Source organism: Acomys minous, assembly GCF_964271855.1.
Source record: "Acomys minous genome assembly, chromosome: 2".
Lineage (NCBI taxonomy): Eukaryota > Metazoa > Chordata > Mammalia > Rodentia > Muridae > Acomys > Acomys minous.
The window spans coordinates 72,266,135-72,289,412 of record NC_140484.1 but is presented as its reverse complement, the minus strand read 5'-3'; the positions used below and the strand labels follow the sequence as shown (position 1 = coordinate 72,289,412).

Genomic DNA, 23,278 nt, shown 5'->3' with positions numbered 1-23,278 from the left:
GACATCGGACCCTCATAACACACCTGAAAGCTCCTGCTGGTCTGCCTCTTCACACTAGAGTCCAGACTGACTTCCCAGCTTTCTAGTACCGCCACCTACCACCTATCAAGGAATTTTCCTCATTATAAAACAAGAAGATGGACTGGAGAGATGGCTCAGCAGTTTGGAGCACTTGTTGCTTTCCCAGAAGCCCTAAATTCAGATCCCAAAACCCACATTGGGGCAGCTTGCAACCGCCTCAAGTCCAGCTCCAGGAGGTCTGTCCCCATCTTTCATGAAATGATCTTTAGGGCTGGAGAGATGGCTCAGTGGTTAAGAGCACTGTCTGCTCTTCCACAGGTCCTGAGTTCAGTTCCCGACAACCACATGGTGGCTCATAACCATCTATAATGAGATCTGGTGCCCTCTTCTGGCAGGCAGGTGTACATGCAAATCAAGCACTCATGTACATATGTACATATGTATGTACACACACACACACACACACACACACACACACACACACACACACGAAGATATGCTTCCCCCAACATCATTGGGTGGCCCAGTGTCTGTGAGCATTTCTTACTAAGTCTGACCGGCCCACATGGCGGAAAGAATCTAATGGCTCCTGACTTCCACACAGGCTCTGTGACATACTCATGCCCCAACACACCAAATACATAAATGGTAAATAAATGATTAAGAAATAAAGCAGGGGGCTGGAGAAATGGCTCAGAGGTTAAGAGCGCTGACTGCTCTTCCAGAGGTCCTGAGTTCAATTCCCAGCAACCACATGGTGGCTCACAACCATCTATAATGTGATCTGATGTGCACTGTATACATAATAAATAAACAAATCTTAAAAAAAGAAAGAAAGAAAGAAAGAAAGAAAGCAGAGCCAGACGTGGTGGCGCACGCCTTTAATCCCAGCACTCGGGAGGCAGAGGCAGGTGGATCGCAGTGAGTTCAAGGCCAGCCTGGTCTACAAGGAGAGTTCCAGGACAGCCAAGGCTACACAGAGAAACCCTGTCTTGAAAAACCAAGAACAAAACAAAAGAAGAAGAAAAAAGAAATTATGGAAGCTGGGCATGGCAGTGCACATATTTAATCCCAGCATTCAGGAGATCATACATGGAGACCAGCCTGTCTACTTAGTGACTTTCAGGACAGTCGGATCTATCTGTCTATCCATCCATCCATCTATCTGTGAGGAGAAGAGAAGAAAGGATGGAGATGTGCTTGCCTAGCATCTTGAGTTCCTGGGTTCAACCTGCGTGACGACTCAGGCCTAAAGGCAAGAGAATGTGTTCAAGGCCAACCTCCACCACATAGCCACTTTGGGCTGGCCTGAATCATTACTGTTTCAACAAAATTAAAAAGGTAATAGGCAGGTCTCCAAAAGTTAATTGTGAAACAGAGGTGGGTTCCCTTAGCATCCCTAAAGGGCCACTGGCCTCTTGGGCTGCAGAACCCTCCCTGAAGGTCACCTCAGCGCCCAAGGCAGGGAAGGTACAGCGTACCTAGGCGGGAAAGCCGGGCGCGCGCCCGGAGACCACGTGACGCCGCGGGCCCGCGCAGGCTCGCCCGGCAGGCGCGGGGGCGGGGCGCGCGGGGGCGGGGGCGGAGCCTGGCGCGCGGCCCCGCGGGTGACAGAGCGGGCGGGAGGGGCGGGGCCGCGGGGGGAGGCGGGAGGAGTGGAGATGGCGGCGGCGGCGGCTCCGGGGGGCGGGGGCGGGGAGCCCCGGGGAGCCGCTGGGGTCGGCCCGGGGGTCCCGGGGGAGGTGGAGGTGGTGAAAGGGCAGCCATTCGACGTGGGCCCACGCTACACGCAGCTGCAGTACATCGGCGAGGGCGCGTACGGCATGGTCAGGTGAGGGGGTGTCTTGGGGAGGGGGGCTTCAGAGTCGGGACGGCAGGTGCGTGCCTGGGACGTGGGGGCCTAGAGCGTGTCGCAGGGAGGGATCGTGCAGTGACTTCTGGGGGACCAGGCGCTACTTTCTGCGGGGAGGGGGGTTGGAAGCTTTGAGGCCACCTTGTACTGTTCAGGGAGGGGCATCTGGGGGACCCTAGGGACGAAGGGTGGAGCTAAGAGGAATAGTGTTCTTGGTGAGGGGGCAGTGAAAGACCCTTAAGCAGGCAGGGGGAGCCTTGAATCCCCCTGGTGAGGCTGTGTCAGAGAGTTAAGGAGCGAAGAGGAGAGCTCGGGGTGAGGCAAACCTTTGCACCCCTGCCCGTGGCAAGGCTGGGAGCCCGTAGAATGAGACCCAAGAGTCTGCCTTGTTTTGTGGGATACGTGTCTGTGAGTTCTCGATGCCCCACTGTATGCTCCGGGCCTTTGTTCCTGTGGGGAGAGCTCTGCGACCCAGGTACCTCAGAGGGAGACCTACCCCTCCTTATCTCTTTCCTCCTGTCCCAATACCGAATCTTCTGGGCTCCATTTACATCCTCCACTCTACTCCGGTCCCCTGGACCTGTCTCGGATTGAGAGCCCAGCTTGGAAAAGGGGAGGGAGGGAGGGAGAAGGCAGCTAGAATGGAAGAGGGTCCGGGAGAAAGGAAGTCAGTGAGTGGCCACTCTCTTCCTCTGTTTGTGAAGTCACTAAAAGGCTGCCTGGCTGGTCCCCAGCTTTCCCCCTGGAGATTCCAGGCCTTCACAGCAGGAAGGAGCCAGCATTGTTTACGACTTGGCCAGAGCCCTCTCCTGCTCATTCCTGTCTCTGCCAAGGCCTGGGTGGGGCCACCAGGCCTGGATTCCCCCCTTTGTAAGGCCACATCTCTCTGGTCCTCTCAGCTCAGCTTACGACCACGTGCGCAAGACCAGAGTGGCCATCAAGAAGATCAGCCCCTTCGAGCATCAAACCTACTGCCAGCGCACACTGAGGGAAATCCAGATCCTGCTGCGTTTCCGCCATGAGAATGTCATAGGCATCCGAGACATCCTGCGAGCGCCCACCCTGGAAGCCATGAGGGATGTGTATCCTTGCCTTAGCCTCAGCCCCAGAACTAGGCTAGGGGACTTGGGTTTGCTCTCTGTTTTCATCTTCTAAAAAAAAGCCAACAGAATAACTTTTTAGCAGAGAGGCCACAGTATAATAGCCCCGGCAGGCCTTAGATAGGTCCTGGTCTGTTGCAGCCAAGTGGAGTGGCGTTGAACACATCCTTTTCTGCTCTGTGTCCCAGTGTGGTGTGTGGAGGGAGGGGGAGGGGGGAGACGGCGATCTCTATGAGAGCTTTGTCTTCTGTCATCTGCAGTTCTGTGTCATGACCCCAGTCTCTTCCCACGTCCCGTTCTTGTTTAACAGACTCAGGGCTCTTTTTTTTTTTTTTTTTTTTTTTTTTTGAGACCTCACACTGGACTGAAAGCAGGGAAGAAAACTGGTATTGGGCACGCCTCGGGCCTTGATGGTTCTAATTGTGCTAACTTCCTTGTGAGATGGGCTCTACCACTTCCATTTCAGAGATGAGGAAACTGAGGCCGCCCCCCCCCCTTGATGGTCTGCAGCACTGCTGGGGGATGGGCAGTACTTTCTCCAAGGTGGAGGTGGGGTTTGGAGGCTTTCAAACGACCTTGTATTGTTAAGGGAGGGGCACCTGGGAACCCTGGGGTCACAGGGTAGAGTCAAGCCTCCGCACTCCTGGCCTAGCCAGGGGCTCAAGGAAGGGTGAGAGGTCCAGAGAGTCCGCCCCTATAAGGAAGCCTAAATGCAGCTGCCTCCTCTTCTCCCCCGGCTGGCTTTCTTGGAGCCTTCCCACTTTCCTGACAGCTCCACCCTAATTACCTGTGGACTTGTACCTTGCCCAGGGAAGGCAGGCCAGCCTTGATACTGCTCACCTAGTTCAAATAGCTAGTTGATTGGCCACATCTATTTCCTGCTTGGCTCCATTGTTAGCAGTCTATAGCACCCGTGGCCTCTTCCCTACTTACCCCTCCCAATCCCAGGATTTGTTTTGCAGCATCTGCAACCCGGACCACATGGAATCCCCCCTCCTGGTTTGCTGTGTGACCCTAAGCAGGTCACTGCATCTCTAGACTTCCACATCCATAAAGCAGCAGGGTTGGACCATGTGTGTATATCTGTGTGTGCTTATTCTCCTCTTTTTGAAAAAGGGTCTCACGACATAGACCAGGCTAGCCCTGAGCTCACAAGAGATTTAGCTACCATTGCCTCCTGAGTGCCACCAGGCCCAGCTCACATGTCCTCTCTAGAAAACAGTTCAGACTTTAATGTTTTTGAGAAAGTGTCACTGTGTATCCCTGGTTGGCCTCAGGCTAGCTTTGTAGACCAGGCTATCCTTGAATTTCCCGGTAATCCTCTTGCCCCTGCCTCTCAAGTGCTGAGATTACAGTAAAGTGCCACGCCCAGCTCCTGGCTCCTCTTTGAAAGACAAGCCAGATGACGTTTGTTTATGTTTAATCTTTGTTTTATCTTCGAGTATAAAAGGACTTTTAGTTCCCCACCTTCTGCACCCTGTAGGAGCGTGCTGTTGGGGAGTGTCGCCTCGCTTTTCTGGCACAAACCGTTCCCATAAGGCAGGCGTTTATTTTTAAGCAAACAGTTACTGTGTGCCAGATGGCGTTCAAGCATTGTCTCATCTTACCCACTCAGTGGCTGCATGGCAGCCCATGGAGTAACAGCAGCACTGCTGTGTGCTGAGCACTCAGTGGGCACCTTATCCTCACAGCCACCCTCCAAGCAACAGGCACTTTCCCTGTGCCTCAGCTAGCGAGCCGGAGGCATGGCCAGGTTAAGAACACGGAACTGTTGGGGTAGAGCTACTCCGCTTAAGGTCTCTCACTACAACTTACCAGCACCCTCATTTGCCCAGCAGGGACACCGAGGGCCCAGAACAGATGTCCCTTGCGCACCGACAGCTCTGGGCTTTGTGGAGCTCGTGAGGCCAAGGGGTCCAGAGCTTGTTTTCCTTAACAACGTCTCCTACTCCCCCAACCTGGGGGGGCGTCTCTGGAGTGGTCTCAGTTACATTGTTCAGGACCTCATGGAGACAGATCTGTACAAGCTGCTCAAGAGCCAGCAGTTAAGCAATGACCACATCTGCTACTTCCTCTACCAGATCCTCCGGGGCCTCAAGTACATCCACTCAGCCAATGTGCTGCACCGGGACCTGAAGCCCTCCAATCTGCTCATCAACACCACCTGCGACCTTAAGGTCAGCGCTTGAGTGCCTGCCTCTGCCTGCCTGGGCCCGGGGGTCTTCGGGGTGACCAGCAACGGCAGCGGCAACCCTGCAGCACGGCAAGCAAGAACAGCATAGGCAGGGCAGGGTTACTTCCTGGGCTGTGGAGGCCTTAGGCACCTACTTCAATGGCCTGGGTCTAATTCCAGATCTGTGATTTTGGCCTGGCCCGGATTGCTGACCCTGAGCATGACCACACTGGCTTTCTGACGGAGTATGTGGCCACACGCTGGTACCGAGCTCCAGAGATCATGCTCAACTCCAAGGTAGGAGAGCTGCCCGCCTCGGCGAGGAATCTCTAGAGCGGTCTATGGGCCTTGGCACAAGCCCAAGATGTAGAGATTATAGAGTTTTCCTAGGCTCCGTCCTCTCCCCTTTGCTGTATTAAATCTAAGTTGGGTATAGTGCTTGGCTCAAATACCAGGAATGGCCCTGATAGGCTGGCCAGGGAGCTCAGCACACTCTCCTCCCCAGGGCTACACCAAATCCATCGACATCTGGTCTGTGGGCTGCATTCTGGCTGAGATGCTCTCCAACCGGCCCATCTTCCCCGGCAAGCACTACCTGGACCAGCTCAACCATATTCTAGGTGAGAGGGCCTGGCTGGCTGAAAGGGTGGGAGGTGACATTTCTGGAGGGTGAGAATTGGGTACCGCATGTGGAGCCTCCCCGGCATCTGACGGTATTTCTGTAAAGTATTCTTCCTGTTTAAAAGCCAGGAAAAGCAGGCTGGGTGTGGTGGCGCACACATTTAATCCTAGCACTCGGGAGGCAGAGGCAGGTGGATCGCTGTGAGTTCGAGGCCAGCCTGCTCTACTAAGTGAGTCCGGGACAGCTAAGGCTAAACACAGAGAAACTCTGTCTCGAAAAAAAAAAAAAAAAAAAAAACCAAACCAAAAAACCGGGAAAAAGCAAAGCTAAGCCAGACTGAAGGCAGGATCGGAGCCCAGGGCTCCCTGGCTCTCGGCTCTTTGGTCTTGGGTCACTACCCCAGTGGGTAAATGAGGAGGTTGCAGGTGGCTCCCGTTCTTGCTTCCTGACCTGTTCCCAGAAGAGGAGTTGACTTTTCACTAGAACAACTGGTTCTATCCACAGGTATCCTGGGCTCCCCATCACAGGAGGACCTTAACTGTATCATCAACATAAAGGCTCGGAACTACCTACAGTCTCTGCCCTCTAAAACCAAGGTGGCTTGGGCCAAGCTTTTCCCCAAATCAGACTCCAAAGGTGAGTGAGACAAAGGACCTCGGGTAGGCTCAAACCCAGTGTCAGTGAAAGATGTCTGAGCCTAGTGCCTGCCTCAGAAGATAGGCTCCTGGGCACTGGACAAAGGATGCCCGTGGAACTCCTTCAGCCTTCCCTTTGACTGCTCCCCATGCCTTTCCTTAGCACTTGACCTGCTGGACCGGATGTTAACCTTCAACCCCAACAAGCGCATCACTGTAGAGGAAGCCCTGGCTCACCCCTACCTGGAGCAGTACTATGACCCCACAGACGAGCCGGTGGCCGAGGAGCCCTTCACCTTCGACATGGAGCTGGATGACCTCCCCAAGGAGCGGCTGAAGGAGCTCATTTTCCAAGAGACAGCCCGCTTCCAGCCAGGGGCACAAGAGGCCCCCTAACAAGAACAGACATCCCTGTCGCCCGGGGCCTGGTGAGTGGCTCACAATGCCCCTGGACAGCCCACACCCTGAGCACAGGCTGCCTGGCCTGAGTGCCTCCTCATCCACACGTGTGGGAATGACAAAAGGGCCAGGGCCTGCTGCTCATTTGTGGCCGTTCCATCCTCCAGTCCCATCCACTGGAGACCCACAGAGGTGAGGGATCCAACCCCTTCTGAGGAGCCACCCCAGACTTGGGGGCAGAATATACCATGGTGGCTTTGAGAGGAACCTATAATCACAGAAGGTGACTGTGATGGCTGCTGGTACTGGCTCCAGATAAGGATGCCAAGACCCACAGAAGCTGGCAGACCAAAGGCACTGGGGTCGGCGCGCTCTGTGGGATCTTCCCACCTGGCTGCCATGGCTCTGTGGGGTCATTTCACCCGGCTGCCATGGCTCTGTGGGATCTTCCCACCCGGCTGTCATGGCTCTGTAGGGCCATCTGTCTGGCTGTCATGGCTCTGTGGGGCCGTCTCTCTGGCTGTCATGGCTCTGTAGGGCCATCTGTCTGGCTGTCATGGCTCTGTGGGGCCGTCTCTCTGGCTGTCATGGCTCTGTGGGGCCGTCTCACTGGCTGTCATGGCTCTGTGGGGCTGTCTCTCTGGCTGCCATGGCTCTGTGGGGCCTTCTCACTGGCTGCCATGGCTCTGTGGGATTTTCCCACCCAGCTGTCATGGCTCTGTGGGGCCATCTCACTGGCTGTCAGGGCTCTGTGGGGCCGTCTCTCTGGCTGTCATGGCTCTGTGGGGCCGTCTCTCTGGCTGTCATGGCTCTGTGGGGCCGTCTCTCTGGCTGTCATGGCTCTGTGGGGCCGTCTCACTGGCTGTCATGGCTCTGTGGGGCCGTCTCGCTGGCTGTCATGGCTCTGTGGGGCCGTCTCACTGGCTGCCATGGCTCTGTGGGGCCGTCTCGCTGGCTGTCATGGCTCTGTGGGGTCGTCTTTCCTGGCTGCCATGGCTCTGTGGGGCTGTCTCTCTGGCTGTCATGGCTCTGTGGGGCCGTCTCCCAGCTGATGGTTCTTTTCTGTCTGTTTCTTCCTTCAGGTCCTGCTCCTTCCCGCTCCTTCTCTGCAGATTGTCAGAAAATGAAACTTTGCTCAACCCTGACCCCGGCAGCCCAGGCTGGACCAAGGATGGGCTTGGCCCCCTTCTCTCACTTTTCTGGGGTCCCCTGCCACGGGCAGGCTTCTCCCACTGCAATCCCCTGCCCCATCTCCCTGGGGCCTGAGTGGTGAGATGGCCCCAGAGCTGATCTCTGCTGCTCTGCCTTCATCTACTCCCGCTAGCCCAGTTCTGGTTGACCGGCCCGGAATGGCAGGGCCTTGACTGCCGTAGGACCTCTGCTACGGAGGGGTGGAGGACACTGATTAGGACTCAGGCTAAGCTCTGCCCAACTCTTCTTGTTGGCACCCCACCCCATTTTCCCCGAAGGAACATTCCTAAGTCTCAAGGGCTAGTTTCCTGAGGAGCCAGGCCCAGGCCAAACCCTTCTCCCCTCTCAAAGCTGCCACGTGTAACTCCCTTGCTGCTTCTGTGTGTGGGTGATTCGAAGCGGAGGTGGGGCCCGTGGAGAGCCTGTGCCCCTCCACACCTCCCGTGCCTGTATCTAATATTATAAATATAGAGATGTGTATACGATGACCCTGCCTCTGTCTGTTGTGCCGACGTGCAGAAGGAAGGACGTCTGCTTCCTTCTGCGGCTTTACACAGGTGGTCTTTCTTTGGTTCCAGCTGGCCAGGGACGAGGATGGGCTCTCAGGAGTGCCAGTCTCCCTGGAAGGGGTCAGTTTCCCTTCCCTAAGAGCTTCCTGTTTGGGGGTGATCTGGGGGTGACTCAGGAGTACCGTACACGGCCCCAGATTCCTGGGAAGTGGCAAAGGTAGTGACTTACAGAGATCCTGGCCACAAGTACCCATGGGAAACAGGGAAGCCTAAAAGGGGGCGGTGCTTAATTCCCCACCACCACCACCACACACAAACACACACACACACACACACACACACACACACACACACACGGACAGAAGCGGGTGCTGGTATCTGTGAAAGATCTGTGACATGAAGGCCAGAGCTGCCTGCATCAGTTCCTGTGCCTGCCCCTGCTCTGGGCCATACTACTGGCTGGCCGTGTTCCAGCAACACCCAGCAGGCTCAGCAGGTCCAGGGGCGTGACACTGCCCAGTGTGGAGCCGGCCCACACCTACTCATCCGGCAGACTCAAGCCCCAGGCAGCTGAGCCCTTTGGGACTGGGGAGGCTGTGCTTTTCGACAGAAGCCTGCTGCGAGAGAGAGGCTATGATCGCCCTCCTGTACTTGGCTCTCCCCGCCCTGGTCAGCTATGTGGTGTTATCCATGCTCTTCCTGCGCCGACCCCATCTGCTGCACACACCCAGGGCTCCAGCCTTCCCCATACGCCTGGCTGCTCACCGAGGAGGTGAGCTGACTCAGGGAGATGGGAAAGATTGGAGGCCATTTTGGGTGGAGTGAGCCTAGCAAGCCAGGTGCCATGGTGGGCAGCACATAGTGAAGGTGCCTGAATATTGCATAAAGACAAAGGTAAGGAGAGTTGGGGCAGGGGCGGGCGCTGGAGGGCACGGGATAGGGAAGGAGAGGCCACTTAGACGGTTGGAAGAGAGGAAGCTTAAAAGAAGTGGGAAGGCAAGCAGGCCGGGTCCTCGGGACCCACCAACCTACTTTAATCCAGGGTCTGGAGAGAGACTGGAGAACACCATGGAGGCTGTAAGGAAGTAAGTCCAACTGCCTCAGCACGTGACACGTAAGGTGGCTGGTGCTGTGCAGGGCGACCAGGGGTGCTGTTCACTCACTTCCTGAACTTGTACAGGTGGGGGTCACATGTCCCAAATGTCTCCACTGCACGGCCCTAATTCCTCCCTTGTCTTGTTCCCTGCCACCGACCTTTGCTGCCATAGCTCCGTAGCCCAGCGAGCAGATCTCATGGAATTTGACTGCCAGCTCACACAAGATGGCGTGGTGGTAGTGTCACACGACAAGAACCTGTCACGCCAGTCAGGCCTAAATAAAGATATAAACACCCTGGACTTTGAGGTGAGCTGTGCAGCGCCTCATGGTGAGCATTGTCATTCTGGTTCACATGTGTCCTGATGACAGTTGTCTGCTGTCCGCAGGAACTGCCCCTCTACAAGCAAGAACTAGAGATTTACTTTTCACCAGGTAGGATGTGTGGAGCCAGCCTTGCACTGCCCAGCCACCTTCTCATATAAACCCCTCCCTCTGGTCTATTTATCCTACTCTGACCCCAAGTTCTGTGACCCTCCCCCCACACCCAGGCCATTTTGCTCACGGGTCTGACAGACACATGATTAGCTTGGAGGATGTATTCCAGAAATTTCCAAGGATGCCCATGTGCCTGGAGGTCAAAGAAAAAAACGAAGAGCTCATTCATAAGGTAGTACTGTAGCCTGGCAGGTAAGGACAGGCCGAGAGAGGCCTGGCTGCCCTTACTCCCCATATCTTCGTCCTAGGTATCCAGTCTGGCTAAGCGCTATGACCGAACGGAAATTACTATCTGGGTTTCAGAAAAGAGCTCAATCATGAAGAGGTGCAAGGCTGCTGTGAGTGACCCGCCCCCCACCCCCCTACCTCTCTGCTATGGGGCTGGGAGCCACCCCTGCCCAAGGAGCCTATGCTTAAGGGGCCCAGAAAAATAGCCTTGAGTACCATCCCCAAGACCAGGATTTGGACAAGTAGGTCAGTATGACTGGGTGCACTGTGAGTCTAGAGCTAGGAAACCATACTGGCTGGTGTCGGTCACTTGTTTGTTACTATGACAGACCCTCAGGCCATGACTCACGGTTCACGGTTTCAGAGATGTTAGCTCATATCACCTTGGCCCCACAGCTAGAGGTCGAGAGGTCAGGGGAAGCCGAGCCCCTCATTGACAACAGCTTAGGAATAGTCACCGCCTGGGCGGCCTCTTCTTCCTTCTTCCCCATTGTTGTGGGTGTCAGAGGTGGGAAGAAGGCGCTGTGCTTGGAAGCAGGTGCGAGGCTGCTGCTTCCTTCGCACCCTTCGGCTCCCAGCCGACGGAGACGGAGACGGTGCTCCCACATTCAGGGTGGCCCTTCCTCCCGTAGCTAATGCTGTGGAGACATCCTCAGGCACGCCCACATGTGTGTTTCACCAAGCTCCTGGGTGCTGCCTCTTAATCCAACCAAGTTGACAGAATTAACCATTAAACTGTTCAAGGTGTGGCTCTGACGTCCAGCCCTGATCCCTTCAGCCCGTCTCCCGTCTCTGCTGTCTCGGGTGCAGACAAACGGGTCTGTCTCTCCTTGCCACACAGAACCCTGAGATGCCCACGTCCTTCACGATCTGGCGGTCATTCTGGATACTGGTGCTCTACTACCTGGGGTTGCTGCCTTTTGTCTCCATCCCGGAGAAGTTTTTCTTCTCCCCCCTGCCCACCATCATCAACAGGTACCAGTGGTGAAATGGCGCTTAAAACCACCCTGCTCTGGCCAGGCTCAGGTCTCCTCGGATCTGTGTGGAGACATCCCAGGAGGCCCAGTTCCCTAATTTCCTCAGAGTCCCCAAGGTTCTTTAAATAGTTTATTTTTACTGTGTGTGTGTGTGTGTGTGTGTGTGTGTGTGTGTGTGTGTGCCCACCATATGTGTGCAGTTACCTATAGAGTCCAGAAGAGGGCGTTAGAGTCCCAGAAACTGGAGTTAGAGGTGGTTGTGAACACCTGACATGAATACTTAGAACTAAATTCAGGTCCTCTGAAGGAGCAGCAAGTTCTTAGCCACTGAGCCATCCCTCCAACCCCAAGGCCCTTTTAAGACGATAGCGACTCCTTTTTGGTTTTGGTTTTGTTGTACGGAGACAGAATTTCATGTATCTTAAGCTGACCTGGACTAAGTAGCTGAGAAAGACATTGAGTTTTTAATCCTCCTGACCCCACCTTGCTGATGCTGCAATTATTGGCATGTACCACCACCAGCTGGCTTGACTCAGTGCTAGAGGCTGGACCCAGGGCTTTGTGTATGCTGAGGACACTCTTATCAGCTGAGCCACATGCTGTTTTGTTTTGATACAGGTAGGTGTGTGTGTGTGTGTGTCGACACTCTTGTGCACCATGGCATGCACACGGAGGTCAGAGACAACATTGTTTTTTCTGCCTTTATGTATGTTCAGGGGTTGGACTCAGGTTGCTAGCCTTCATGGCAAGGACCTTTAGCCAATGGTTCTCAACCTGTGGGTCAAGACCCCTTTAGGGCTTGAACATCCCTTTCACAGGGGTTGTCTAAGACCATCAGAAAACACAGATATTTACATTACAAAGAATAATAGCAAAATTATAGCTGTGAAGAAGCAATGACAACGATTTTATAGTTAGGGGTCACCACACAATGTGAGGAACTGTATTAAAGGGTCACAGCGTCGAGACCCACGGCTGTAAGCCATCGAGAGGGCCTGATGGCGTTGTTTGAGATAAGGCCTTACCGTGTAGCCCAGGTTGGCTTCAAACTCTCAACTTGCTGTTTCAGCTTTCCTAGTGCTGGGATCATGGGCCTGCGCCACGGTAGCTCTTGCCTGGAAGTCATGAACACTAAGGGGTTTGTCACACACACACACACACACACACACACACACACAAGCTTGCAGGCTAAGGTATATTGCTATGCAGTTTTAGAAGAAATGCGTTGAAAGCACTGATGGAAGACTTCTCTGGTCAGGGCATTCGGAGTATGACATCATAATCTGGGGACACCAGTCTAGTGAAGAAGCCTGAGGTGCCAAGTTAGGCCCTCTGGGCTAACTGTCTGGCTTCCTCATGCTCAGAAGGTTTTAGGCCACCCCACAGTAGCCCTGCAAACAAAGTAACTGCAGGAGGAAGTATAGGAGGCCCGTACTTCCTCAGCTTGAGTCTGCCCCCTCCCTTGCCTTTCTAACAAGTCTCTAGGACTGTCCCCAAAGTGCTGGCTCTGCGATGTCTCAGGAGAGCTAGCCAGCCCACAGCCCCATACAAAGCTTCGTGTGTGCAGCAGCAGGGTTAAAGGTTTTCACATATTGTAAAACCTTTGCTGCAAAGCTGTGTAGTGCTTGCAGCTTTGAATTATGTTTCACTCGCTTTGTGTCAGTTATTGGTTTCCTAGGGGGAACAGATACTTTTTATTGTAACAGTGGCCAAAGGGTTATAAATTCCAGACCAACCTCAGCTATTCTTAAAAACCCATCCTTGGCTGGGCAGTGGAGTTGGTGGTACATGCCTTTAATCTGAGTTCAAGGCCAGTCTGGTCTACAGAGTGAGTTCCAGGATAGCCAGGGCTACAGAGAGAAACTGTCTCAAAAAACAAAAACACAAAACAAGGCCCATCACTGATATGCCGTTGTCTAAGACTCAGTTCCCTGCCCTTAAGGTGGGAAGAAAGACAAGCTCTTAAACCAGGGGACTCCAGGACACAGTCAGCTGTCACTGACAACAGGGTGACATATCTCTCTAGGCGCCTTCAGAGTTTCTTCAGGCTAGGCCAGGGTTATATTGGTCAAGGGGTCCTTACCAATACATACACATACCACACCACACACACACACACAACACACATCACACATACACCACACACACACACATCACACATACACCACACACACACACACAACACACATCACACACACACCACACCACACACACTCACACATACACCACACACACACACAGATACACCACACACAGACAGACACACCATACACACCCCCACACAGACACCACACACACACACAACACACAGACACACACACAACACATACACACACAGGATACCAAGGAGCTAACCCCGCCCCTTCTCCCCACAGGACTTACTTCCCGTTTTCCTGCAGATGCCTGAACAAACTGTCAGCTGTGGTTTTAAAATGGTGAGGTGGGCAAGGCTGATGGGTGGGGGGGTCCACACCGGGGCCCCCGCCACTGCTCTCTACTCATCACCATCCTTACCCCCAGGATCATCATGCGGAGGAGTCTGATCCGATACTTGCAGGCCCGAGGGGTGCAGGTGAGGACCCAACCACTACCCCGGCAGGAAGCTGCCTCCTGAGAGATACCTGGTAGCAGGGTTTCCATCACTCCGTGTTATGTTGCTGATCACTTGGGCAGGAGCTCACCTCAATGCAGAGAATGGTACCTGTAGCTCCTTTGGATGTTGACCTGGTACTTAATCAGGGATGGATAAGCCACTGCTCATGATGTTTGTGGCCTGCTGGGACCGTGCTGGGAAGCCAGGCCCAGCCAACCCTGTTGCTCTGCCTTGATCATGGTCTATGGAAATAGTGAATGGTTTGTGTTTTGTGTAGTAAGTGTTTTGTCTGTATTATATCTGGACTGGAGCTGAGGTCAGAAGATGGTTTCATCTTCTTTTTTTTTTTTAAGATGTATTTATTATACAGCGTTCTGCCTGCACATACACTAGCAGGCCAGAAGAGGGCACCAGATCTCACTATAGATGGTTGTGAGCCACCATGTGGTTACTGGGAATTGAACTCAGGATCTTTGCAAGACCAGGCAACGTTCTTAACCACTGAGCTATCTCTCCAGCCCAGTTTCAGATCTCTCTCTCTCTCTTTTTTTTTTAATATTTATTTATTTATTAAGTACACAGTGCTCTGCCTGCACAGCTCTGCCTGCACATCTGCAGGCCAGAGGAGAGCATCAGATCTCATTATAGATGGTTGTGAGCCACCATATGGTTGCTGGGAATTGAACTCATGACCTCTGAAAGAGCAATCAGTGCTCTTAACCACTGAGCCATCTCTCCAGCCCCTGGGTTTTTTTTTTGTTTGTTTGTTTTTTAAGCTTTTATTTATTTATTATTATTTATACAGTGCTCTGCCTGCATGAACACCTGCAAGCCAGAAGAGGGCATCAGATCACATTACAGATGGTTGTGAACCACCATGTGGTTGCTGGGAATTGAACTCAGGACCTTTGGAAGAGCAGGCAGCACTCTTAACCACTGAGCCATCTCTCCAGCCCCTGGTTTTTATGTAGGCCAGGCTGGCCTCGAACTCATGGCAGTCCTCCTGCCTCCGCGTCACTAATGGTGAAATTGCAGGTATAAACCCCTGTGCCTAGCTTTCGACCTAGGACTTTTGTTGTTGTTGTTGTTTGTTTGTTTGTTTGGAGACAGGGTTTCTCTGCATAACAACCCTGGCAGGCTGTTCTGGAACTCACTCTGTAGACCAGGCTGGCTTCAAACTCACAGAGATCTGCCTGCCTATGCTACGATTAAAGGCATATGGGTGCCTGGCCTGGGACATTTTATTTAATAATTTATTGTTTACTTTCTGTACATTGGTGTTTTGCCTGCATGGATGTCTATGTGAGAGTGTCAGACCTTGGAGTTACAGACAGGTAGTTGTGAGCTGCCATGTGGGTGCCGGGATTTGAACCCTGGTCTTCTGGAAGAGCAGCCAGTGCTCTTAATTGCTGGGCCATCTCGCCAGCCCCAGACTTGGATCATTCAACTGGCAAGCCTCACTGAGATGGTTCCAGATATTTATCTGGGATGAGAGCTTTCTATCAAACGTGGGGGAAAGAAGCAAAGCCTGTTAGCCCCACATGTGAAAAGTCGGAGCCAGACTAGGCTCAGAAGAACTGGGTGGGTTCCCAGGCTAAGGGCAATGGAGGTCAGTTAGGCCCACTGGCCTCATGTCTGACAGGACTGTGACCTTCAGCACCCAGGGAGGGAAGCTTCTGACTGTCAGCCACAGGAGGTCTGAGCCAGATAAAGTCACAGAGGTACAGTCATTGTCCTATAACATGGAGACCATGTGCTGATGGGACAGATGGAGGGTGTCTTTAAGAGCTTGATACTGGCTGGGTGGTGATGGTGCACGCCTTTAATCCTAGCACTTGGGAGGCAGAGGCAGGTGGATTGCTGTGTGTTCAAGGCCAGCCTGATCTACAAGGTAAGAGTCCAGGACAGTCAAGGCTACATAGAAAAACCCTGTCTTGGAGAGAGGGGTAAGGGGGGGGGGAAGAGTTGCCCTCTGACGCACATACTTGGTGTGATGTGCACCCACCCCCACATAAATAAATATAATCACATTTTAAGAACTAAAAGCCACTGGCTGGGGATGTGGTTCAGTTGGTAGAGAGCTTCCTAGCAGCCACAAAACCCATGGGTTCAGTCACTAGCACTAAAAAATAAATAAAAATTAAAAAAAAAAAGAGGTAATGGGACTAGGGACATGGCTGGTCAGGAGAGCATTTGCTCTCTTCTAGAGGGACCGAGCACCCATAATCAGTGGCTCACAGCATTCCAACTCCAGTCCCAGGGGATCAGATGCCCTCTTCTGACCTCTGTTGGTACCAGGCACGCATGTGGTACTCAGACATACATGTAGGAAAACATTTATACCTATAAAACAGGTGAACAAATAAAAATCCTTTAAAATTTATAAAATAAAATTGTAAAGGGGTTGAGAACTTAGCTCCGTGGAAGAGCGCTTGCCTAGCAAGCCCAAGGCCCTGGCTTCAGTCCTCAGCTCTAGAAACAAAAACAAAAACAAAGCAAAGTATCTTTTAGCTGGGCATGGCACCCGCCTTTAATCCCAGCACTCAGGAGGCAGAGGCAGGTGAATCACTATGAGTTCGAGGCCAGCCTGGTGTACAAGTGAGTCTAGGACAGCCAAGGCTACACAGAGAAGCCCTGTCTTGAAAAACCAATAAATAGCTGGGCATGGTGGCACACGCCTATAATCCCAGCACTCAGAGGCAGGTGAATTGCTGTGAGTTCGAGGCCAGCATGGTCTACAAAGCGGGTCCAGGACAGCCAAGGCTACACAGAGAAACCCTGTCTTGAAAAACCAACAAAACAAAACAAACAAACAAAAAAACCCAATAAATAAATAAATAGGAAAAAGCAGCAACAAAGCAAAACAAAAAATAAAACAAACAAAAACAGGTATAATGGTATACACCTGCAACCTGTGCACTTGGGAAGTGGACACAGGACAAAAGTCTGAAGTCATCATCAGCTGCATAAACAGTCTGAGGCCAAGTAGTGGTGGCGCACGCCTTTAATCCCAGCACTCCGGAGGCAGAGGCTGGCGGATCGCTGTCAGTTCGAGGCCAACCTGGTCTACAGAGTGAGTCCAGGACAGCCAAGGCTACACAGAGAAACCCTGTCTCGGGCAAAACAAAAACAAACAAGTCTGAGGCCAGCTTGGTTACATGAGAGCATCACAGAGAAGAAAAAAGGCCATTAGAGTAGTATTTAACATAATAAATATTACATTTATTCGTGTGTGTGTGTGTGTGTGCGTGTGCGCGCGCGCGCGCGCGCGCGTGTTGGGAGCACTGTGCGTGCAGAGGTCACAGAGTACATTGTAGGAATCCGTTCTCCTTGCCCCCTGTGGATCCTGGGAATCAGTCTCAGGTCCTCTGGTGCCCTGACCTGTTGAGTCATTTCACTGACCCTGGGTTGTGTTTTTGTTCGATTTGCTTTGCAGTGCTCAGGAGCAAACCCAGGGCGTTGCACATACCAGGCCAGGGTTAAACCGTTGAGCAACATTCCCAGCTTTTGGGTGGTTTGTTTGTGACAGGTTTCATTTAGCCCAGGCTAGCCCTTGAACTCCCTCCCTATGTAGCAGAGGGTGTCCTTGAATTCTTTTCCATCCTGTCTCTTGCCTCTTGGTGCTATAAAGACAAGCATGCACTACCTCACTGCCACTTCACCTCTGTTTTTATTTCATAGAATTGTTTGTTTTGAGACAAAGTTTCACCGTGTAACCCTGGATGGCCTGAAACTTAACTATATAGAACCAGGCTGGCTTAGAACTCACAGACATCCACCTGCCTTTGCCTCCTGAGTGCTAAGACTGTTTAATTGTAAGCTCATACGATGAACTGATTTATGTATTTATTTTTGAGGCAGGGTCTTGCTACATAACCCTGGCTGGCCACTACTCTATGTAGGCCAGACGGCCTCAGACGTTTCCACCCTCTTGCCTCAGCCTCCCAAAGTGCAGGGCTACAGCCACGCGCTGCGACGCTTATCTCTAAGATCATACAGTTTACATTTTGATAACAGTTGTGTTTAGTAACCAATTTGAACATTCCTAAAAAGAGAACCCTCTGCTCCAGCACACCATGGCTGGAGATCTGCGCAGAAAAGGGGGCTGCCACCTCCTGGATCTTAAAGGGAGCTCTGGCTGGATGTTTGGAAACTAACTTGTTTGTTCTTCCCTATCCAGGTGCTATTTTGGTGCCTTAATGAAGAATCGGACTTTGAAGTGGCCTTCAGCTTGGGAGTGGATGGTGTTATGACCGATTTCCCCACTGCCCTGAGACAATACCTGGACAAGCAGGAACTAAAAGTCCCTCCCTCATCAGTCTGAGCTCTGACCTGTCTCTTTAAAAAAAAAAAAAAGCCAGGTGTGGTGATGCACACCTTTAATCCCAACACCCGGGAGGCAGAGGCAGGTGGATTGCCAGCCTGGTTTACAAAGCAAGTCCAGGACAGCCAAGACTACACAGAGAAGCCCTGTCTTGAAAAACCATAATAAATAAATTCGCAAACAAACAATTTCTTGTCAGTAACATAGTTCATGGAGCAAGGTGTTGGAGGGTCAATCCTGAAGACTATAAAGATGGCATTTCGGGGGCTGGGGATATAACTCAGTGGTAGAATGCTTGCAAACCATGAATGCAGCTCTGAGCTTAGTACATACTGCAAGCGAGCGCACATGTCATCTTAGGGGAGGTTAAGAAAGCCTGGGATGAGGTGGGCCTAGTGATGACCATCTTTAACCTCAGCACTTGCAAGGCTGGGACAGGTGGGTTTCTGTGAGTTACAGGCCAAGGCTACAAAGTGGGACCCTACCCACCTTGAAAAAAATGGCCTGGGGGGCCCAAGTCGCCTGGCCCAGTTGTTCCACTACATTCCAGACCCAGCAGAGGAGTACCACACCCTGTGCCACCTCGGCCTCCACTGTGTAGCATGCTAACCCAAATGTCCTGGCCCCAGATTCTAGAGATCCAGAGATGAGTCGTGTTCTGGAACCATGAAGAGATCCAGGCATACAACAAGAGACAATGTTTTCCCTTACGTTGCTGCTGTGGGTCTTCCCCCCCACTGAACTGCAGCAGGCAGGCATGGGTGAGCTCACAGGCCCCCCCCCTCCATAGCAACTGTCCACTTTCTGATCTCTCACACTGGTACCTAATGCTGTATTCCCAATGCAGTACTTTTCAGGCCTGCTGGGTACTGGGACTCTGCAGTGAACACAAGTCTATGTATGCCAGACACATGTTGAAACAAACATTTCCACTGGGGTCAGACCTACAGTAGCCTGGAGGCGGGGCGTAGCCAAGGATGCCTGGAGCAGATGATGCCCAACAGTAGAGATTGGCTTCTAAAGCTCTGGTTCCTGGGAGTCTAATGGCAAAAGGACACCTTTAGCCCTGCCCTTCTAAGGGTCTGTTCCCCGTACTTGAGAAAAGTGAGAATTCCAACTGTGACTCTTACCATCTGGATAATCTCTGGAGAGGATCTCCTCCCCAAGGCTCAGAACCTGGTTCAAATGGAGAAACTACAGGATTGTGGAAGGGATTACCAGGGTGGTCAGTGGACAATCACGATTATGTCTCAGGGGTGTGCGTACAGACACCACCCTGCTTCTAACACACGCCGGGGTAGGATCCTTGTCTCTTCGAGCACCCGGGGTAGCTAAAGGGGCAAACAGGCCGGGGCACCGACCAGCCTCCGGGTTAAGCTGTGGGTCGCAGCCGCATTTCCGGCCGAGCAGGCTAGCGGGAGCCCGGAGCAGGCGGGGGAAGGGCAGCCCAGCCTGCGCTGGCCGCCGTATGGCCCGCCCCTTCATTTGCATGCGGCGCTCCGATTGGCCACGGCGGCCGCCGGGACAGGAGGCCAGCCCCCCCTCCCCCTCCCGCCGCAGCCGCGGCAGCAGCTGGTCTCGGTGTAAACAAGTCGAGGCGGCTTGCGAACCGGGCCGGGGGGGACGGCGCCCATCAGGAGCGCCCCCCACTCCCAGGCCAGGCCACCCCGCGGACCCGGCCCTCCACACGCCCAGGCGAGGTGAGGCCTGGACCGACGTCTCTGCACGTCGCCCCGCGCCCCCGCCCCGCAAGCGAGGACTGCCCCTTCCCCCGCGCGCGCGCCCCCCCAATCCCCTCGCCCCAGGTGAGCCCCGGGGTCTCAGGTAAGGCTTGGCGATACAGGTAAGATCCCCTCGACGGAGATGAGGCTCAGCGCCTCCAGGTAAAAGCCCCTCCTCTTCCTAGGGGACCCTCCTCCTTTGGGGGAGGTGAGAGACCCTTTCTCCAAGGAACTCCGTATAGCCTACGTTTACCCTATCCCTAGTCCAAATAGGGTCCCAAGGACCAGTCAGTTTCTTATCCCCACCCCCACCCCCTACCCCCTCGAAACTGAAAACTGGCAGCCCACCCCACTCTGAAGTCCCTTCTTCCCCGTTTCAGCTACCAGCTCAGCAGGGGTGAGGCCAGAAGCAGGTGGGTGACTCACCTCGCCTCAGTTTACCTGCTGATGCAACCTGAGGCCTCCTCAGTGAGTCAAAACTGAGATGACTCTGGTCCCTGGTGAGACTGCTGGCTCTAGGGAAAGGAGAGAGAAGCCAAGTGTGACAGAGTCCCCATAGTTCTGGGCTTGCCTACATAGATGTGTGGCCTTGGTCCTGACGGTGCACTTCTCCTCCCTGGCAGGCACTGGGCTCCCTCTGCTCCCCGTGGGCCGCTCCCCGCGTGGGGCCACTGCCCTTGGCCCCCGCCATGGTGCGGATTTCAAAGCCCAAGACGTTTCAGGCCTACTTGGATGACTGTCACCGGCGGTATAGCTGTGCCCACTGCCGTGCTCACCTGGCCAACCACGACGACCTCATCTCCAAGGTAAGCAGGCCACATTTGAGTCTCCAATGGCAATGGGCTGCCTGGCAAATCCCCACCAATAGCCCTAACCCCCTCCTCTCGTCTCCCCACTACCCTCCAGTCCTTCCAGGGCAGTCAGGGGCGTGCCTACCTCTTCAACTCTGTGTGAGTATTCATCTCCTGCCTTTCTTTTCCTGACCTCTGTTGTGACCTGTGACCCCTGCTGGCATCACGCCGATACTCCCAGAGTCCCTTGTTGCAGACAGGAAGCTATGGTCGGACCTCTCTTAGAGGCTAAGAACAGACACCGAGTATACTAGCTAGAGAGGGCTCTGGGCCGCCGAGAGCCTCGCTGGGACCACCCTTTGTCCCCACAGGGTGAATGTGGGCTGTGGGCCAGCAGAGGAGCGGGTACTGCTGACTGGCCTTCATGCTGTGGCTGACATCCACTGTGAGAACTGCAAGACCACTTTGGGCTGGAAATATGTGAGTGTATGATCTCTGACCCCCAAGCTGCCCTTTGACCTAAGCTCACGGTCCCTTCTTCCTTGAAAGCATACACCTCTCAGAGTTCCACTGGCCCAGCACAGACAAAGCAAGCTGTTTCTCCCCAGTGACTGCTGTCCCTCCCTTGCGTTCCAACGCAGGGCTCTGCGGATGATGTTCCTTTTCCTGCAAAGGCCTATCCTAGACATGAGTAGCAAGTAGAGTCACCATTTACAGCGTGCTTATACACCACGCACGTTAAGACATTTGGCGTATAGCCTCTCTTTCAATTGTTACAATGGTCCTGGTGGGCAGAGTCTACTACAGAAGACATAGAGGTCTGAAGGTGTCGGGGCGTTTGCCCAAGACCACACAGCTAAGACCCTACAGCAACATGGAAATCGGGTCCACGGATCTCCTTTGCACGGCTGGCTCCCATTGCTTCTGGTTGTCTCGCATCTGATTTCACAACCTCAAGGCTGCTTTCCTTCTCTGGCGGTGCAGCATTAAGCCACCCCTGGCACAGAAGGTCACGCTGAAGATCAGAGCAGAGAGGGGGTGACTCCCTGTACATGTTGAGAAGGTATAAGGAGTTGGGCACTTGGAGTGTCGCTGTGAGCTAGATGCCCCAGGTAGAGACCAACACAGTCCTAACTTGACTTTACCTCTGGCTCTGCTACAGGATTTGCTGTGTGTCTCTGGCCAGGTGGCTTGGCCCCCTCTGAGACTCCTAAGAATGTGGCCTAGACCAGAGGTTTAAAAACTCAAATGCCAACAGTGTGTGGTAGTGCACGCCGTTAATCTCAGCACTGAGCAGGCAGAGGCAAGTGATCTCCTGAGTCCTAGGCCAGCCTGGTGTCTGTAGTGAGTTCCAGGACACCCAGGGATGTGTAGACCTTGTCTCAAAAAACAACAAAACCCTCAAATGTCTTGAAGGCCAAGCAGTTACTGTGACTAGATTTAAGGTAGGGAGAGCAGGCTGGGCAGAGTGGCGGGAGTGTGCATATATATATATATATATATATATATATATATATATATATATATATATATATATATAGTTTTGTACATGAGGTTTATTGTGTTTTGTTTCTTGTTTGTTTGTTCGTTTGCTTTTGTTTCAAAGTGGTGCTTGTATCAAATTCAGGCCCTCGTACATGCTAACCTTCCCCAACCCCTAAAGTTATTTATATTAAGCTGTCTGCTATCTAAACCTGTAGGCTGAAATGGCCCTTAGGCCACCAGTTTGCAATCCCTAGACTGTGAAATCTTGTAGGTACTTCCATATCCTGCCCATTGGAGGTGTCATTAATGTGCAGAAGTACCCATGGTTCAGGGTTTTAAACAGCCCTGCCAGTAGTGTGTGTGTGTGTGTGTTTTGTTTTTTGGGTTTTTTTGTTTTTGTTTTTGTTTTTTTTAGTTTGGTTTTTTTCCTTATATAAAACAAGACCAGTCGTATCCATTTCCCACTCCTGTTACCTAGTGGTGAAAGCCTTGCCGGCGGCGAATGGCAGCCCTCTCTCTCCTTTCAGGAGCAAGCCTTTGAGAGCAGCCAGAAGTACAAAGAAGGGAAGTACATCATTGAACTCAACCACATGATCAAAGACAACGGCTGGGACTGACCTAGCTCCTGACGCATGTGGCTTCAGCCTGGCCTGGCCGCCAGGTGGAGCCACTGGTTTCGCTCCTCCTGAAGGGGAGCTCTGGACCCTCAGGGCCCCCACAGGGGAAGGATCCAGCTCCTGTACATATATTTTATTGCATGCACTGTGACCTTGGGGGGAGACCAGGAGGGGGGAATTGGAAACTCTCCCCCCACCCACCCGCCCCCACCTCCTTGCGATCTGGCTGGCTTGGATCTCATTTTTTAACCCCTTCCTGTCCTGCCTGTCCCATAGATAATGGCCTGTGTGCTGCTCTCATGGCCCCGGTGCACTATCTTTCTGTGAACCTCTCCCACTGGATCCCTCTTACCCGCAGCGTGTCTGTTCTCGTTCTGTAGCGTTTGTAAATAATAAAACAATGGAATGGAGGCAGCCCCTGGCTCACATGGAATACAGAAAGGGGAC

The 23,278-nt window shown here is 53.0% G+C and overlaps 3 protein-coding genes across 7 annotated transcripts; all 3 read left to right on the top strand.

Moving 5' to 3' along the window:
* Positions 1-1,662: 1,662 nt before the first annotated feature.
* Positions 1,663-8,481, top strand: MAPK3 (mitogen-activated protein kinase 3). The gene is made up of 8 exons (XM_084772113.1): positions 1,663-1,852; positions 2,773-2,955; positions 4,961-5,150; positions 5,327-5,443; positions 5,652-5,766; positions 6,273-6,404; positions 6,567-6,831; positions 7,885-8,481. Exons 1-7 carry the CDS (start codon positions 1,683-1,685, stop codon positions 6,797-6,799), a joined length of 1,140 nt encoding a protein of 379 aa, XP_084628239.1. The 5' UTR covers positions 1,663-1,682; the 3' UTR covers positions 6,800-6,831; positions 7,885-8,481.
* A 136-nt stretch (positions 8,482-8,617) lies between these two features.
* GDPD3 (glycerophosphodiester phosphodiesterase domain containing 3) lies at positions 8,618-18,417 on the top strand. Of its 4 annotated transcripts, none has more exons than XM_084772114.1 (11): positions 8,618-9,274; positions 9,545-9,587; positions 9,771-9,906; positions 9,987-10,032; positions 10,149-10,267; positions 10,344-10,433; positions 10,956-10,991; positions 11,102-11,298; positions 13,676-13,735; positions 13,821-13,872; positions 18,074-18,416. In XM_084772114.1, the coding sequence occupies exons 1-11, from the start codon at positions 9,136-9,138 to the stop codon at positions 18,215-18,217; spliced, it is 1,062 nt and encodes a 353-aa protein (XP_084628240.1). In that variant the 5' UTR covers positions 8,618-9,135; the 3' UTR covers positions 18,218-18,416. The 4 variants fall into 4 exon arrangements, with proteins under 4 accessions (XP_084628240.1, XP_084628241.1, XP_084628242.1 ...); XM_084772116.1 differs by having other exon boundaries at positions 9,263-9,396; positions 18,074-18,417; XM_084772115.1 differs by lacking the exon at positions 10,956-10,991 and having other exon boundaries at positions 11,165-11,298; positions 18,074-18,415.
* A 1,339-nt stretch (positions 18,418-19,756) lies between these two features.
* YPEL3 (yippee like 3) lies at positions 19,757-23,245 on the top strand. Of its 2 annotated transcripts, XM_084773563.1 has the most exons (5): positions 19,757-19,917; positions 20,562-20,744; positions 20,845-20,888; positions 21,101-21,209; positions 22,742-23,245. In XM_084773563.1, the coding sequence occupies exons 2-5, from the start codon at positions 20,628-20,630 to the stop codon at positions 22,829-22,831; spliced, it is 360 nt and encodes a 119-aa protein (XP_084629689.1). In that variant the 5' UTR covers positions 19,757-19,917; positions 20,562-20,627; the 3' UTR covers positions 22,832-23,245. The 2 variants fall into 2 exon arrangements, with proteins under 2 accessions (XP_084629689.1, XP_084629688.1); XM_084773562.1 differs by lacking the exon at positions 20,845-20,888 and having other exon boundaries at positions 19,778-19,917.
* The last annotated feature ends 33 nt before the right edge of the window (positions 23,246-23,278 follow it).

Excerpts from the sequence above, each read along its gene's own strand:
- GDPD3 (XM_084772114.1), top strand. The coding sequence starts at position 9,136 with ATGATCGCCCTCCTGTACTTGGCTCTCCCCGCCCTGGTCAGCTATGTG. Across the intron at positions 9,275-9,544 it reads CCTGGCTGCTCACCGAGGAG|GGTCTGGAGAGAGACTGGAG; the intron begins GTGAGCTGACTC and ends ACTTTAATCCAG. Across the intron at positions 10,033-10,148 it reads AGAGATTTACTTTTCACCAG|GCCATTTTGCTCACGGGTCT; the intron begins GTAGGATGTGTG and ends CCCCACACCCAG.
- MAPK3 (XM_084772113.1), top strand. The coding sequence starts at position 1,683 with ATGGCGGCGGCGGCGGCTCCGGGGGGCGGGGGCGGGGAGCCCCGGGGA. Across the intron at positions 1,853-2,772 it reads GGCGCGTACGGCATGGTCAG|CTCAGCTTACGACCACGTGC; the intron begins GTGAGGGGGTGT and ends TGGTCCTCTCAG. Across the intron at positions 5,444-5,651 it reads AGATCATGCTCAACTCCAAG|GGCTACACCAAATCCATCGA; the intron begins GTAGGAGAGCTG and ends TCTCCTCCCCAG.
- YPEL3 (XM_084773563.1), top strand. The coding sequence starts at position 20,628 with ATGGTGCGGATTTCAAAGCCCAAGACGTTTCAGGCCTACTTGGATGAC. Across the intron at positions 20,745-20,844 it reads ACGACGACCTCATCTCCAAG|TCCTTCCAGGGCAGTCAGGG; the intron begins GTAAGCAGGCCA and ends ACTACCCTCCAG. Across the intron at positions 20,889-21,100 it reads GCCTACCTCTTCAACTCTGT|GGTGAATGTGGGCTGTGGGC; the intron begins GTGAGTATTCAT and ends TTGTCCCCACAG.